This window comes from Centruroides sculpturatus, unplaced genomic scaffold (genome assembly GCF_000671375.1).
Source record: "Centruroides sculpturatus isolate CEXI.00-Female unplaced genomic scaffold, Cexi_2.0 scaffold398, whole genome shotgun sequence".
In the NCBI taxonomy this organism is placed as follows: Eukaryota; Metazoa; Arthropoda; class Arachnida; order Scorpiones; family Buthidae; genus Centruroides; species Centruroides sculpturatus.
The window spans coordinates 197949-216940 of record NW_019384660.1 but is presented as its reverse complement, the minus strand read 5'-3'; the positions used below and the strand labels follow the sequence as shown (position 1 = coordinate 216940).

At 27.1% G+C, this 18992-nt stretch overlaps 1 protein-coding gene across 1 annotated transcript in view; it reads right to left on the bottom strand.

Annotated features, from left to right (window-relative positions):
* The window catches only part of LOC111626528 (protein fantom-like), a 50932-nt gene that overhangs the window by 11656 nt on the left and 20284 nt on the right, over positions 1 to 18992 (bottom strand). The window contains exons 16-25 of the mRNA XM_023369929.1: positions 18341 to 18469; positions 17885 to 18082; positions 16962 to 17030; positions 12872 to 12941; positions 9375 to 9559; positions 8919 to 9116; positions 7996 to 8064; positions 3906 to 3975; positions 2049 to 2233; positions 1593 to 1790 (exon numbers count right to left, since the gene is read on the bottom strand). Coding sequence (XP_023225697.1) covers positions 1593 to 1790; positions 2049 to 2233; positions 3906 to 3975; positions 7996 to 8064; positions 8919 to 9116; positions 9375 to 9559; positions 12872 to 12941; positions 16962 to 17030; positions 17885 to 18082; positions 18341 to 18469 — 1371 coding nt within the window. The remainder of the gene's footprint in view (positions 1 to 1592; positions 1791 to 2048; positions 2234 to 3905; positions 3976 to 7995; positions 8065 to 8918; positions 9117 to 9374; positions 9560 to 12871; positions 12942 to 16961; positions 17031 to 17884; positions 18083 to 18340; positions 18470 to 18992) is intronic.

Sequence of the window (18992 nt, the reverse complement as noted above, 5' to 3'; positions counted from 1 at the left end):
TTAGTTTGAGTAAATGGCTATGGCTAAAAATATGGTTCAGGTATCAAATTAAAGCTGAAGAAATATTTTAAAGAAATAATACTGCTGAAGAAAAACTTGAGAAAAATGCAATGGTTCAGGTGTGGTGGAGTGACAAAGATACAATGTTAAGTTTATGGGAAGGCAAGTTACAAACATGTTGAGCACTCTTATGCTATCTAGCAATTTAGCTTTCCTAAACCATTTGAATAACCCATTAATCACCACTACTGTAAATTTCTGCTTTGTTTCCTAATTATAAGTTAATTAAAAAATATTTTGTATTATTTTTTTAACAAATTAGTTTTGTCAATATTGACTACATCACCATCTATCAACTTTTAGTACCACTATCCATTTATATTTTATTATTACTTCATGATGAGATCAAAACCTGATTCTAACCATCCAATCCATTACTTAATGCTGATTGATGGCTTTCTTAACAAATTTACCAACTAAAAGAAGAATAAACTTAAACATATGACTGTTGGTAGGTTAATAATTCTATAACAACCAATAAAATTGCCACAAAGCGAGCTGACACTATCTCACTGTTAATGCAAAACCTTGCCAGATGAATTTGATCAATCTTAGGAATGCTAAATTGCCACCTTGGGACCTGGATGCAAAATTGGAAGCCATTAAGAGAGAGGACTGATTGAAGATGCCTCATGATACCAGAGAATAAGTAAATGCAAATCACTTGTAAATGGCCATGAAAACACTTGCTGTACAGATGATTTTTGTATAGAATGCCAAATTTTGAAAGAACTCATTGTATTTTAATTGAATAAATCCATCAATTTCAACAGGTTCCTGCTAGTTACTAAATTTAATTTAAAATAATAATTACACTATTTACACAATAGATAAAATAAAGCTGAATTTTTTATAAATTAAAATCTACACAGTGTTATGGCACAGGTAACAGCAGAGTGCCAGTTTTTGTATATTGTCTCAGGTTTCATTTCTTCCTTTGTTGGTGGTTCAGTTTTTATGTAAACCTTATATATGCTGCAATATAATAAAACTGTTCTTTTGAGCTTAATAACAAACTTCATGTTGTCATTGTTCACTGAATATGCCAATTTGTTTCTTTTTTCATAATTAAAATATGTCACTGTTTTATCCTGATTACAAATATAAAATAGTTTTTATTTCAAACAATCAAAAATTTTTGAATTGAAATAACATGACTTCCAGTTTGCATTGAAAGTTTTTATATTAATAGGGGCCTCCTGCCCTTGAGGTTTCCATGTCTGGTCTCTTCTTACATCTATCTAACTCAGTTTTAAGATTAAGGAAAGACAGATGGATGACAGTGGAAATTTATAAGTCTATGATTTTTTCAAATTGCAGCCCAGTCACCAGAGAGAAGAGGATAAAATTATTTCCAATTCAAGATCCCAATGATCTTCCAACATCACTGAATGTAAAACTAGAATGTTTCTTTTGGGACCACTCCAAAGAACTCAGGTATTTAACCACTTGTCCATTCATTTATTTATAATTGAAATTATAAATAATAAAACTATTAAAATTTTAGACTTATAATAAAACTAAATTGTTACCTTTAGCCTTGTTTCTCTCATTTCAAGAAGATAATTATATTCTTCTAATTTTGTTTGATATTCTTTTTCCATTTGCTCAGTTTTCTTTTTTATAGTCTCAATTTCTGCTTCATAATCTTTATTTATTTTATACTGTACAACTAACATATTTCGTGTCTTATCCAGCTCTGCGATTGTTTCTGCATGGTCAATTTGTGACTGAAAAAATATCTAATATGTAATATAAATAGCATATTTCACATAAATGATATATTGTATAATATTTTTTAAAGGTACATAAATAAACTTTAAACTTTTATCAGGATTCAGTATGGTACTCTAATTACAACTCTGTGTATCAATTTTTTCATAACCCCACCTAGATGACTTATGTGGCCTGAAATTCTACACCCCATGGGTGACCACATAAGTAAGGATTTTACTATATTTGATATCAAAAATAATTTAATTTTTTACTTGTTGTAATTCTGCTTTTAAATCCTTTTCTTCCTTCTCATTTGACTTATCAGTATTTGCTACATCTAATTTTCTTCTTTGAATAAGGTCTAGAGCTTCCTCAAGTTGTAATATATCAATGTCTGTTTCCTGTTTTAAAAACAAAAATTGTAATTCAATAACAATCCAAACATTTACTTTCAAAACTTTTCATTTAAAAATATTTTAAACAAATTTATTTCTATAAATATATAGAAATGCTTTTGCTATATATAGCAAAAATCAGTTTAAATAATATTTATTTAATTTTTATATTGACACAAAAAAATCATGTTAAAAAATTTGTAAGATTCTTATAATCTTCAATCAATACAAAATGATTATAATATAAATGGTTGACTAACAAACTATAAATATTGTTTTAAAAAATTATTTTAAAGTAACTTTTTGTATAAAAAAAAGACATACTGATAAAATTCTCTTAAACATGATGTATAAAATACATTACAGAATTTCAAGAAATGATTTAACTATAAGATTTAATTAAAAAATTTGAAATATTATTTTTAAATTTAATTAAAGATTTTACAAAATTAATAAATTTTTAAAGTTATTACTTCAAGCAAAAATTTTCAAAATTAACACAGATGTCTGCCTGATATATAATACTAATAATAAATATAGACACATACTACCACATTTATTTAATTTTTGTCTTACTTTGGTTGCTATGCCTTGACTCTGGCCTGTCATAGTACACAGCAACAGATGCCAACTGAGTATAACTCACTAAACCCAACAAATGATTACTGGCTAGTTAAAAATTCATGACATTTACCAAAACAGATCAGATCATATACACAAAAATTACAAAAAATATTATAATAAAGTTTGACAGACAGAATAAAGTATTAAACATCATAATAAATCACACATCTCACTCATCAACAAAATAAAGCACATCATAAGCACACACTACATACCATATGCAATGAAAAACATTAATATACGGATCTCAGCCAAAAAATAAAACATCTAGTAAAAAACATAAGATATACTTATTATGCTCTTTTCCAAAAGATATCTTGCCACACATATTATACAAAAGTCTAAACCTTAATAACACAATTTCTATCATACTACAGGAAGTAGTATGTTGTATCAGGTTGTTACAAAGTGAAATTTAGACATTTCAATTTTTTCTAGAAACAAGTGGAAAAAATATTCTAGAAGGTTCAATGTAGATATATAAGTAGAGTAACCAAAGGTTGTTTCATCATATATTTCTTTGGAAATGTTTGACAACATGAAACTTTTGAAAGAACATTTGCATGCTGTTGTTCTATCACTTCAAAAGTGGTCCCATCACAATGAAGGTGTATGATCTCATTTGTAAAACATTTGTTAAAGCATTCATAGTTGAACAAAGGTCAACCAGCTGTTGCAATGTCATAGAGCCAATAGTGAAATTATATAAATCAAATTACTTAGTTTCATAAATATTTTAAAATCAGAATAGTCATCTAAAACTGGAGTTAATGGTTTCAGATATCTATCTCTACATCTTTATCCCAATAATGATATCAGCATTCGTATTTTCATAAATAAGATGGACTGGGTATTCCTGGNTTATTCCCAAAAAATATATACGTATTTTGGAAATGTTGAGTCGGATTAGTCTAGAATCGATTAATTTTATGGAAGAAAATCTTTCAAACAGCCGTAGTCCGTAAACTTGATACGTGTCGGGTTGTGATTGAAAGGATTTGTAAGAAATCGGATTCCTAAAGAATGGAACATATCTCTATCTTATAGGGGGGGGGTTGACTGTATGAAAAATTTAATTCAGTTGACAGGTATGAAATAATTATAATGTACTTACAGAATTAATATGAATTTCAAGTAAATTCTTTCCTCTTTCAAGCTCAACAACATTCTCCTGATCTTCCTATAAATAAAATAACAGAAAATGTAATAAAGTATTATTGTTTTCAAAAATTTTAAAAGATTTTAATTATGCAATAAATAATATAATGGAATAAATCTAAAATAAATAATGGAATAATTTTAAAATATAGGTAAATACTGATTCAAATTATAGGATACTGTGTATCTATAGATATTTTAGGAATTGGTTATTATCTAACAAGTTGTATTCCTAATCATTTAGGAAAAATAGTAGATTCTCAATTATTAACACTAGGAAAATGGAAGAGTTTTGCAAAACAATCCTAAATTTAATAAATCTTATTATTGCTGTAAAATTGAATTCTAAAAAAATGAAGAAATTGTATTAAAAATAATATTGATTGTTATTTATTGTTTTATTATATATATTATTATATTATTATATGAATTTATTATTTTTAAATACAATTTTACTATTATTTGTTATTGTTTTAAGTGACAAGAATATAATACTTATTCATATTTTATTATATTTCAATTTAAAAAAAGATTCTAATAAACTATTAATATTATCTCTGATATACACGTTTGGTTTTATAAAATTAAATGCAAATAACTGTAATTAATATCATGACATAATAAAAAAAAAATGTTATTTGTACTGCATATAAATGCATGAGTAACTTTTTCAATATAATAAATTTATTTATCTAACCACCTAAAAGGAGTTTATTGACTAATAAACAAAAATTGTTATGTCCTTCTGATCCAACTGTTCACCAGAGTTCAAGAATTACTCAGAAGTAATTTTAATTTCCATATGTTTTGTTTAAATGCATTTTGGATCCAACTTTTTTGTCGATCCCTCTTCAGTCTACAAAGTATAAATTTTTTGTTGCAAATTTAATTGTAAATTTACAACAAAAAATTATATCACAATAATGATGTTGCTGTTGATGATGTATAGAATGACATCATACAAAAAGATAAAAAGATGTTATAGGATGCATGATGATTGTTTTATGTAGAATTTTAAGAGTGGTTTTAGATAGTTGTGAATACTTGGAGAAGTCTGTGTCATAAACAGTACCTACTGTAAAATATTTGTGTAAACATTGTAAGTCATTTATTTATATTTAATTTTTTTTAAGATGTTTTAATTGTAAATTTACAACAAAAAATTTATACTTTGTAGACTGAAGAGGAATCGACAAAAAAGTTGGATCCAAAATGTGTTTAAATAAAACATATGGAAATTAAAATTACTTCTCAATAATTCTTGAACTCTGGTAAACAGTCGGATTAAAAAGACAACAATTTTTGTTTATTAGTCTACAAACCCCTCTCAGCTGGTTAGATAAATAACCGATTAAGCTGACTAATATTGCTAAATTTATCTGATTAATAATAAATTTATTAATGTTATGTATTACACTAATTCAATTTATTTTTACACTGTTTCAACATATATTATTATAGAATTAAAATTAATAAAATTAAACAAAACTTAAAATCAGTAATATTGTTAATATTACTGATTTTATTTTTATATATTTTATAACAGAAAAATTATAACAAAATATATATAAATAAAAAACAAAATTATAAAGTTTCCTATTAAAACTTCATAATCCATGACTCAAAAAAGAAGACAAATTGGTAATTTTTAGTGTATTGTTTAATTTCAATAATATTTTATCAACCTGTAATTATTACTGAAACTAAATAAACAAAATTATACTAAATAATTATCTATTTAGCATAAACACAGTGTACCTTCAATTTTACAAACTAATTTGGGGAAAGGGGTGTCTGCCATTTCTGAAAGTTATTAAATCAAATTATTATTATGACACATAAGATATAAATAACAGAATAATATAATGTACTGTACAGTACATTGAGTAATTTATACTCATTGATTGTCAATCTAAGCCTTTTTAACATGCTCTATTTGCAAATAAAAACAATTTTAAATATTTACTATGGAACAAATTTTTGTCCATTAAATCAGATTATAAAATGGATTAAAGCAGAGCACCAGGAGTGTACTGTATTCCTCTTAGGAATGATAGATTCCAAAGGGACTTAGTATATATTGGCTCAACTATACATTCAATATGTAAAAGGGTACATGAACATCAATATGATCTTGTTAACAACAGGCATACCACCGCCCTGTCCACAAACGCCACAGACCTGGAAGTACATGTGGACCTCCAGAACACCAGATTAATTAGGCATGTCTTTCAAATAGACCATATCCGCTTGGAAAATTTATAAAGGCAACTCTATTAACTTTAAAGACTGCGAGATGGTGGCGCATGTGTGGAAGTACCTGTAAGAGAAATTCGAACAAAGTCAATCAACCACATGAATTTTATATATTCAAAGTTTAAAGTCAAGCATCATTGTTCTAACATTCCAATTTTTGGAAGTCAGTTTTGTTAAACACCTGAGGCAGGCCTTGGTGAAGACCGAAAATGTTTGAAAATTACGTTAAAGTTCAATTACTGGTTATAAAGGGATTTACTATCTTATTTAATCAATATGTGATAGTTAAATGATTATATCATATATAACATATTCAATCCAACTCAAATAAGTAATTAAAAAATAGCATTGTTACTATAATATACAGTGGGTGATCGGTTAACAAACAGTTCAGGTAGCAAACAAATTGGATAATGAACACTTTCGCGAAAGATTTTTATGATTGGACAATGAACACATGTTCAGATAACAAACACTTTACTGAACAAACATAAAAAGAAGCAACGGAAAATAACAAATACCAATTGATTTTCACTTGTCTTCAGGTAACAATTCAAAACCTTTCTGAGCGCGGGAGACATCAACATTGACGCTCAACCCAATACCAATCAGATAGTATTCCTCCAAATTTTGAAACTCTCCCTCATAATTCCATCTTTTTGTTTACCTTTCTGACAAATAATTTTTTATAGTCTTTGCATGACTGTTGGACAGGCACTTGTTAAGTTTTGCATCGAGTTTATTTACGAAACTTTCACCGTTTATTTACGAAAGTAAATAAACAATGAAAGTTTAACTGTCCCATCAGATATTAACATTTTAATTCCAAATTTCAAATTTCATCCAGGCCTTTCATTTAAATAATTTTTCGTGGGCTAATTGATTTCTGTTCTCTGAATTTTTGTAAGTGCTTTTCTGAACTTTTTATTTAAAAAAAAAACTGATATTATGGAGCCTAAAAAGAGGAGTGTCAAGAACTATGCTCACCATAGAAACCAAGTAAGAAATAATAGCCAAGGTAGAAAGTGCACACAAGTTGTCTGATGTTGCTAGGCAGTATGGCTCGAACAGGTCTACAGTAGGCACAATCTTAGCTATGAAAGATATATCAAGAAGTCTCAAGCTGCTAATGGAGTAATAAAAATCACATCTGTAAAATAAAGAGCATTTTAGAGCTCATAATGGAACCTGAAACTGATCTGACGACAGAAGAACTCCAAGAACTCTCAAATGAAAAATACCAAGAAACTCAGCGAGATGTGTTTCCTTTTGAAAAAGAGGAAGACAAAAGAGGACCAATGTCAACATCTGCTACTAAAAACCTTTTGGAGAAGTGGGATGATGTCAGAACAACGATCATCTAAGTGGCATCCAAACCAGAATACGGTTAATGGGGTTGGGATCTCTACAATTACAACACTATTAATCACTTCCGAAAAATCCTGAAGAAAAGAGTAAAGCAATCGACATTGGACAGATTCTTTAACACCCACAAACGAAAAAAACATAACTAATAAAAATGCAAGACTGCATATATATGTATTTTTACTATTACATATAAATAAACATAGTAAAAAAGTATAAATTTTTTATTTTTTGTAGTCTCCGGAACGAATTAATCAAATTCCCATAAAAACCTATGGTAAATCGATTATCGGTTAATGAACAATTCGGATAACAAATACTCTTGGAATGGATTATGTTCATTAACTGATCACACACTATTATTCATTATTGTATAAATTTAGTCAGTTTATAAATATAATCTGAATTAAAATATACTTACTAAATCAGCTGTTTGTATTTTATATTTGTTGGTTCCATATGCAATATCATTAAGTTCTCTTTCCAATTTCTGAGTAAAAATAAGAAAAAATAGAATAAAACTGTTGTGTAGTTTAAAATTTTATTTTACAGTAACTAAGTTATATTAAATTTTCATATATAATATTTAATAACTTTTAAACAAGAAAATTTAAAATAATAATTACACTATTTACACAATAGATAAAATAAAGCTGAATTTTTTATAAATTAAAATCTACACAGTGTTATGGCACAGGTAACAGCAGAGTGCCAGTTTTTGTATATTGTCTCAGGTTTCATTTCTTCCTTTGTTGGTGGTTCAGTTTTTATGTAAACCTTATATATGCTGCAATATAATAAAACTGTTCTTTTGAGCTTAATAACAAACTTCATGTTGTCATTGTTCACTGAATATGCCAATTTGTTTCTTTTTTCATAATTAAAATATGTCACTGTTTTATCCTGATTACAAATATAAAATAGTTTTTATTTCAAACAATCAAAAATTTTTGAATTGAAATAACATGACTTCCAGTTTGCATTGAAAGTTTTTATATTAATAGGGGCCTCCTGCCCTTGAGGTTTCCATGTCTGGTCTCTTCTTACATCTATCTAACTCAGTTTTAAGATTAAGGAAAGACAGATGGATGACAGTGGAAATTTATAAGTCTATGATTTTTTCAAATTGCAGCCCAGTCACCAGAGAGAAGAGGATAAAATTATTTCCAATTCAAGATCCCAATGATCTTCCAACATCACTGAATGTAAAACTAGAATGTTTCTTTTGGGACCACTCCAAAGAACTCAGGTATTTAACCACTTGTCCATTCATTTATTTATAATTGAAATTATAAATAATAAAACTATTAAAATTTTAGACTTATAATAAAACTAAATTGTTACCTTTAGCCTTGTTTCTCTCATTTCAAGAAGATAATTATATTCTTCTAATTTTGTTTGATATTCTTTTTCCATTTGCTCAGTTTTCTTTTTTATAGTCTCAATTTCTGCTTCATAATCTTTATTTATTTTATACTGTACAACTAACATATTTCGTGTCTTATCCAGCTCTGCGATTGTTTCTGCATGGTCAATTTGTGACTGAAAAAATATCTAATATGTAATATAAATAGCATATTTCACATAAATGATATATTGTATAATATTTTTTAAAGGTACATAAATAAACTTTAAACTTTTATCAGGATTCAGTATGGTACTCTAATTACAACTCTGTGTATCAATTTTTTCATAACCCCACCTAGATGACTTATGTGGCCTGAAATTCTACACCCCATGGGTGACCACATAAGTAAGGATTTTACTATATTTGATATCAAAAATAATTTAATTTTTTACTTGTTGTAATTCTGCTTTTAAATCCTTTTCTTCCTTCTCATTTGACTTATCAGTATTTGCTACATCTAATTTTCTTCTTTGAATAAGGTCTAGAGCTTCCTCAAGTTGTAATATATCAATGTCTGTTTCCTGTTTTAAAAACAAAAATTGTAATTCAATAACAATCCAAACATTTACTTTCAAAACTTTTCATTTAAAAATATTTTAAACAAATTTATTTCTATAAATATATAGAAATGCTTTTGCTATATATAGCAAAAATCAGTTTAAATAATATTTATTTAATTTTTATATTGACACAAAAAAATCATGTTAAAAAATTTGTAAGATTCTTATAATCTTCAATCAATACAAAATGATTATAATATAAATGGTTGACTAACAAACTATAAATATTGTTTTAAAAAATTATTTTAAAGTAACTTTTTGTATAAAAAAAAGACATACTGATAAAATTCTCTTAAACATGATGTATAAAATACATTACAGAATTTCAAGAAATGATTTAACTATAAGATTTAATTAAAAAATTTGAAATATTATTTTTAAATTTAATTAAAGATTTTACAAAATTAATAAATTTTTAAAGTTATTACTTCAAGCAAAAATTTTCAAAATTAACACAGATGTCTGCCTGATATATAATACTAATAATAAATATAGACACATACTACCACATTTATTTAATTTTTGTCTTACTTTGGTTGCTATGCCTTGACTCTGGCCTGTCATAGTACACAGCAACAGATGCCAACTGAGTATAACTCACTAAACCCAACAAATGATTACTGGCTAGTTAAAAATTCATGACATTTACCAAAACAGATCAGATCATATACACAAAAATTACAAAAAATATTATAATAAAGTTTGACAGACAGAATAAAGTATTAAACATCATAATAAATCACACATCTCACTCATCAACAAAATAAAGCACATCATAAGCACACACTACATACCATATGCAATGAAAAACATTAATATACGGATCTCAGCCAAAAAATAAAACATCTAGTAAAAAACATAAGATATACTTATTATGCTCTTTTCCAAAAGATATCTTGCCACACATATTATACAAAAGTCTAAACCTTAATAACACAATTTCTATCATACTACAGGAAGTAGTATGTTGTATCAGGTTGTTACAAAGTGAAATTTAGACATTTCAATTTTTTCTAGAAACAAGTGGAAAAAATATTCTAGAAGGTTCAATGTAGATATATAAGTAGAGTAACCAAAGGTTGTTTCATCATATATTTCTTTGGAAATGTTTGACAACATGAAACTTTTGAAAGAACATTTGCATGCTGTTGTTCTATCACTTCAAAAGTGGTCCCATCACAATGAAGGTGTATGATCTCATTTGTAAAACATTTGTTAAAGCATTCATAGTTGAACAAAGGTCAACCAGCTGTTGCAATGTCATAGAGCCAATAGTGAAATTATATAAATCAAATTACTTAGTTTCATAAATATTTTAAAATCAGAATAGTCATCTAAAACTGGAGTTAATGGTTTCAGATATCTATCTCTACATCTTTATCCCAATAATGATATCAGCATTCGTATTTTCATAAATAAGATGGACTGGGTATTCCTGGGCACAAGGTAAAGCCAGACATAAAATGTAAAAAATAAATGATTGTCACCACTGTCATGTTGTGTCAAGATTCCCATCAGCCATGTAGTATTGATATATGTTATGCTTGTGTTTTTGCCATGTTTTGTGCATCTGAAGAATTGCTGTTTTAGAAAAACTTTTTCATATGAGAAGTGTTTATTATAAGTATCATATGAAATTTTTCAATATGTTTTATGCTATTTATTTGCTATATATCAAAACTTAGATAGATTAATATTTCTCATTCCAAAGTCGATTAGAATCAAACATTTGGTGATTTGGGACAACCATGGACATTTTGTCAGTGCAACTACAAACATTTTCTTGAGGCAATCATAGACAAATTTATAATGTCTGGAACTGGAATTGTCTCAAAGTTCAATTTTTGGTATATTTACTTGATTTTTTTTATAATACCCTATAGTTTTAGTTTTATTTTAGGTTGCCATGGTCAGGATCTACTCCTGACTAAGGCAACGTAAAATGATAGTGATTTAATATTTGATTTGTTCATTTCCCTTTTTTTATAAATTGAAAAATCTATTGTATTTCAATTTTTAATGAATATGCATAAATTATATTTTACTTCTTTACTTCCTTTGTCTGAAAAATTTCAGCCATTTTCTAGCTGTCTGTCATTATCTCAGGTACTGTCTGCTATTTTTCCATATCACAGAAGAATATCAGACACTGCTTAGTTACCTAGTTTTTTATTTTTAGGTAGAAAAACTGGTTAAATATTTTAATGTCATCTAAATATGTAAAATTACTTGTCCTGACTGACTGACTAATTCATCATTGCCCAGAGCAAACTGCTGAACCTAAAAAGGTGAAATTTGGTACACAGTTAGGGTACGTCATGAAAACACACAGTAAGAACGGATTTTTTAAAATTCCCCCTGCAGGGGAGAGGGAAAGGATTAAGGCTTAACCTGAAGAACAGCTTCTACTGTACTATTTTAGATTTGATTTTTTGTTTTCAACTACGTTTAGTCTTCATTGAGTACTTAGGTGTATTAAATTGATAACATTTCAGACATTGTTATAAATATTTTTATATATTTCAATTTTTTAACCAAATGTTCAAACTGTTTTAAATTCAAATTTGTTATTGCATATTGGTTTGATTGTAGAACAATTGTAAATGTTCCAGAAAATTGATCAAATTGAACACTTTGATTCTCAGCAATTCTCATCATTCTCAGTGGTAGGTGTTATATAACAATTACTATGGTTATTGAAATACTGAATATAAATGGGGTTTGCTTGCAAAACCCCATTTATATTTGAAGGCGAAGTCATGGGTAACAGCTAGTATAACATATAGTCTATTTACTTGCATATAAGATGAGGTTTTTATTCATTTATCACAGCTTCAAATTCCTAGGTCATCCTATACATGCAAGCGAAAGATTCTTTGCATTTTTGCAAATAATTTTTGTGAACCACGTATTCACATTTTTTTACCAGACACTTACCCTCTTGTATTTAAAAACATAAATATTTTNGCTCTTTGCTGAGCTGTTCCGCGACGAAAACAATGTTGAGCAATGGCAATGTCGAATGGTGACACTCGGTAAGTAATCCTACAATTTTTTGTTTATAGCGTAGTTTATATGGATTATTCCCAAAAAATATATACGTATTTTGGAAATGTTGAGTCGGATTAGTCTAGAATCGATTAATTTTATGGAAGAAAATCTTTCAAACAGCCGTAGTCCGTAAACTTGATACGTGTCGGGTTGTGATTGAAAGGATTTGTAAGAAATCGGATTCCTAAAGAATGGAACATATCTCTATCTTATAGGGGGGGGGTTGACTGTATGAAAAATTTAATTCAGTTGACAGGTATGAAATAATTATAATGTACTTACAGAATTAATATGAATTTCAAGTAAATTCTTTCCTCTTTCAAGCTCAACAACATTCTCCTGATCTTCCTATAAATAAAATAACAGAAAATGTAATAAAGTATTATTGTTTTCAAAAATTTTAAAAGATTTTAATTATGCAATAAATAATATAATGGAATAAATCTAAAATAAATAATGGAATAATTTTAAAATATAGGTAAATACTGATTCAAATTATAGGATACTGTGTATCTATAGATATTTTAGGAATTGGTTATTATCTAACAAGTTGTATTCCTAATCATTTAGGAAAAATAGTAGATTCTCAATTATTAACACTAGGAAAATGGAAGAGTTTTGCAAAACAATCCTAAATTTAATAAATCTTATTATTGCTGTAAAATTGAATTCTAAAAAAATGAAGAAATTGTATTAAAAATAATATTGATTGTTATTTATTGTTTTATTATATATATTATTATATTATTATATGAATTTATTATTTTTAAATACAATTTTACTATTATTTGTTATTGTTTTAAGTGACAAGAATATAATACTTATTCATATTTTATTATATTTCAATTTAAAAAAAGATTCTAATAAACTATTAATATTATCTCTGATATACACGTTTGGTTTTATAAAATTAAATGCAAATAACTGTAATTAATATCATGACATAATAAAAAAAAAATGTTATTTGTACTGCATATAAATGCATGAGTAACTTTTTCAATATAATAAATTTATTTATCTAACCACCTAAAAGGAGTTTATTGACTAATAAACAAAAATTGTTATGTCCTTCTGATCCAACTGTTCACCAGAGTTCAAGAATTACTCAGAAGTAATTTTAATTTCCATATGTTTTGTTTAAATGCATTTTGGATCCAACTTTTTTGTCGATCCCTCTTCAGTCTACAAAGTATAAATTTTTTGTTGCAAATTTAATTGTAAATTTACAACAAAAAATTATATCACAATAATGATGTTGCTGTTGATGATGTATAGAATGACATCATACAAAAAGATAAAAAGATGTTATAGGATGCATGATGATTGTTTTATGTAGAATTTTAAGAGTGGTTTTAGATAGTTGTGAATACTTGGAGAAGTCTGTGTCATAAACAGTACCTACTGTAAAATATTTGTGTAAACATTGTAAGTCATTTATTTATATTTAATTTTTTTTAAGATGTTTTAATTGTAAATTTACAACAAAAAATTTATACTTTGTAGACTGAAGAGGAATCGACAAAAAAGTTGGATCCAAAATGTGTTTAAATAAAACATATGGAAATTAAAATTACTTCTCAATAATTCTTGAACTCTGGTAAACAGTCGGATTAAAAAGACAACAATTTTTGTTTATTAGTCTACAAACCCCTCTCAGCTGGTTAGATAAATAACCGATTAAGCTGACTAATATTGCTAAATTTATCTGATTAATAATAAATTTATTAATGTTATGTATTACACTAATTCAATTTATTTTTACACTGTTTCAACATATATTATTATAGAATTAAAATTAATAAAATTAAACAAAACTTAAAATCAGTAATATTGTTAATATTACTGATTTTATTTTTATATATTTTATAACAGAAAAATTATAACAAAATATATATAAATAAAAAACAAAATTATAAAGTTTCCTATTAAAACTTCATAATCCATGACTCAAAAAAGAAGACAAATTGGTAATTTTTAGTGTATTGTTTAATTTCAATAATATTTTATCAACCTGTAATTATTACTGAAACTAAATAAACAAAATTATACTAAATAATTATCTATTTAGCATAAACACAGTGTACCTTCAATTTTACAAACTAATTTGGGGAAAGGGGTGTCTGCCATTTCTGAAAGTTATTAAATCAAATTATTATTATGACACATAAGATATAAATAACAGAATAATATAATGTACTGTACAGTACATTGAGTAATTTATACTCATTGATTGTCAATCTAAGCCTTTTTAACATGCTCTATTTGCAAATAAAAACAATTTTAAATATTTACTATGGAACAAATTTTTGTCCATTAAATCAGATTATAAAATGGATTAAAGCAGAGCACCAGGAGTGTACTGTATTCCTCTTAGGAATGATAGATTCCAAAGGGACTTAGTATATATTGGCTCAACTATACATTCAATATGTAAAAGGGTACATGAACATCAATATGATCTTGTTAACAACAGGCATACCACCGCCCTGTCCACAAACGCCACAGACCTGGAAGTACATGTGGACCTCCAGAACACCAGATTAATTAGGCATGTCTTTCAAATAGACCATATCCGCTTGGAAAATTTATAAAGGCAACTCTATTAACTTTAAAGACTGCGAGATGGTGGCGCATGTGTGGAAGTACCTGTAAGAGAAATTCGAACAAAGTCAATCAACCACATGAATTTTATATATTCAAAGTTTAAAGTCAAGCATCATTGTTCTAACATTCCAATTTTTGGAAGTCAGTTTTGTTAAACACCTGAGGCAGGCCTTGGTGAAGACCGAAAATGTTTGAAAATTACGTTAAAGTTCAATTACTGGTTATAAAGGGATTTACTATCTTATTTAATCAATATGTGATAGTTAAATGATTATATCATATATAACATATTCAATCCAACTCAAATAAGTAATTAAAAAATAGCATTGTTACTATAATATACAGTGGGTGATCGGTTAACAAACAGTTCAGGTAGCAAACAAATTGGATAATGAACACTTTCGCGAAAGATTTTTATGATTGGACAATGAACACATGTTCAGATAACAAACACTTTACTGAACAAACATAAAAAGAAGCAACGGAAAATAACAAATACCAATTGATTTTCACTTGTCTTCAGGTAACAATTCAAAACCTTTCTGAGCGCGGGAGACATCAACATTGACGCTCAACCCAATACCAATCAGATAGTATTCCTCCAAATTTTGAAACTCTCCCTCATAATTCCATCTTTTTGTTTACCTTTCTGACAAATAATTTTTTATAGTCTTTGCATGACTGTTGGACAGGCACTTGTTAAGTTTTGCATCGAGTTTATTTACGAAACTTTCACCGTTTATTTACGAAAGTAAATAAACAATGAAAGTTTAACTGTCCCATCAGATATTAACATTTTAATTCCAAATTTCAAATTTCATCCAGGCCTTTCATTTAAATAATTTTTCGTGGGCTAATTGATTTCTGTTCTCTGAATTTTTGTAAGTGCTTTTCTGAACTTTTTATTTAAAAAAAAAACTGATATTATGGAGCCTAAAAAGAGGAGTGTCAAGAACTATGCTCACCATAGAAACCAAGTAAGAAATAATAGCCAAGGTAGAAAGTGCACACAAGTTGTCTGATGTTGCTAGGCAGTATGGCTCGAACAGGTCTACAGTAGGCACAATCTTAGCTATGAAAGATATATCAAGAAGTCTCAAGCTGCTAATGGAGTAATAAAAATCACATCTGTAAAATAAAGAGCATTTTAGAGCTCATAATGGAACCTGAAACTGATCTGACGACAGAAGAACTCCAAGAACTCTCAAATGAAAAATACCAAGAAACTCAGCGAGATGTGTTTCCTTTTGAAAAAGAGGAAGACAAAAGAGGACCAATGTCAACATCTGCTACTAAAAACCTTTTGGAGAAGTGGGATGATGTCAGAACAACGATCATCTAAGTGGCATCCAAACCAGAATACGGTTAATGGGGTTGGGATCTCTACAATTACAACACTATTAATCACTTCCGAAAAATCCTGAAGAAAAGAGTAAAGCAATCGACATTGGACAGATTCTTTAACACCCACAAACGAAAAAAACATAACTAATAAAAATGCAAGACTGCATATATATGTATTTTTACTATTACATATAAATAAACATAGTAAAAAAGTATAAATTTTTTATTTTTTGTAGTCTCCGGAACGAATTAATCAAATTCCCATAAAAACCTATGGTAAATCGATTATCGGTTAATGAACAATTCGGATAACAAATACTCTTGGAATGGATTATGTTCATTAACTGATCACACACTATTATTCATTATTGTATAAATTTAGTCAGTTTATAAATATAATCTGAATTAAAATATACTTACTAAATCAGCTGTTTGTATTTTATATTTGTTGGTTCCATATGCAATATCATTAAGTTCTCTTTCCAATTTCTGAGTAAAAATAAGAAAAAATAGAATAAAACTGTTGTGTAGTTTAAAATTTTATTTTACAGTAACTAAGTTATATTAAATTTTCATATATAATATTTAATAACTTTTAAACAAGAAAATTTAAAATAATAATTACACTATTTACACAATAGATAAAATAAAGCTGAATTTTTTATAAATTAAAATCTACACAGTGTTATGGCACAGGTAACAGCAGAGTGCCAGTTTTTGTATATTGTCTCAGGTTTCATTTCTTCCTTTGTTGGTGGTTCAGTTTTTATGTAAACCTTATATATGCTGCAATATAATAAAACTGTTCTTTTGAGCTTAATAACAAACTTCATGTTGTCATTGTTCACTGAATATGCCAATTTGTTTCTTTTTTCATAATTAAAATATGTCACTGTTTTATCCTGATTACAAATATAAAATAGTTTTTATTTCAAACAATCAAAAATTTTTGAATTGAAATAACATGACTTCCAGTTTGCATTGAAAGTTTTTATATTAATAGGGGCCTCCTGCCCTTGAGGTTTCCATGTCTGGTCTCTTCTTACATCTATCTAACTCAGTTTTAAGATTAAGGAAAGACAGATGGATGACAGTGGAAATTTATAAGTCTATGATTTTTTCAAATTGCAGCCCAGTCACCAGAGAGAAGAGGATAAAATTATTTCCAATTCAAGATCCCAATGATCTTCCAACATCACTGAATGTAAAACTAGAATGTTTCTTTTGGGACCACTCCAAAGAACTCAGGTATTTAACCACTTGTCCATTCATTTATTTATAATTGAAATTATAAATAATAAAACTATTAAAATTTTAGACTTATAATAAAACTAAATTGTTACCTTTAGCCTTGTTTCTCTCATTTCAAGAAGATAATTATATTCTTCTAATTTTGTTTGATATTCTTTTTCCATTTGCTCAGTTTTCTTTTTTATAGTCTCAATTTCTGCTTCATAATCTTTATTTATTTTATACTGTACAACTAACATATTTCGTGTCTTATCCAGCTCTGCGATTGTTTCTGCATGGTCAATTTGTGACTGAAAAAATATCTAATATGTAATATAAATAGCATATTTCACATAAATGATATATTGTATAATATTTTTTAAAGGTACATAAATAAACTTTAAACTTTTATCAGGATTCAGTATGGTACTCTAATTACAACTCTGTGTATCAATTTTTTCATAACCCCACCTAGATGACTTATGTGGCCTGAAATTCTACACCCCATGGGTGACCACATAAGTAAGGATTTTACTATATTTGATATCAAAAATAATTTAATTTTTTACTTGTTGTAATTCTGCTTTTAAATCCTTTTCTTCCTTCTCATTTGACTTATCAGTATTTGCTACATCTAATTTTCTTCTTTGAATAAGGTCTAGAGCTTCCTCAAGTTGTAATATATCAATGTCTGTTTCCTGTTTTAAAAACAAAAATTGTAATTCAATAACAATCCAAACATTTACTTTCAAAACTTTTCATTTAAAAATATTTTAAACAAATTTATTTCTATAAATATATAGAAATGCTTTTGCTATATATAGCAAAAATCAGTTTAAATAATATTTATTTAATTTTTATATTGACACAAAAAAATCATGTTAAAAAATTTGTAAGATTCTTATAATCTTCAATCAATACAAAATGATTATAATATAAATGGTTGACTAACAAACTATAAATATTGTTTTAAAAAATTATTTTAAAGTAACTTTTTGTATAAAAAAAAGACATACTGATAAAATTCTCTTAAACATGATGTATAAAATACATTACAGAATTTCAAGAAATGATTTAACTATAAGATTTAATTAAAAAATTTGAAATATTATTTTTAAATTTAATTAAAGATTTTACAAAATTAATAAATTTTTAAAGTTATTACTTCAAGCAAAAATTTTCAAAATTAACACAGATGTCTGCCTGATATATAATACTAAT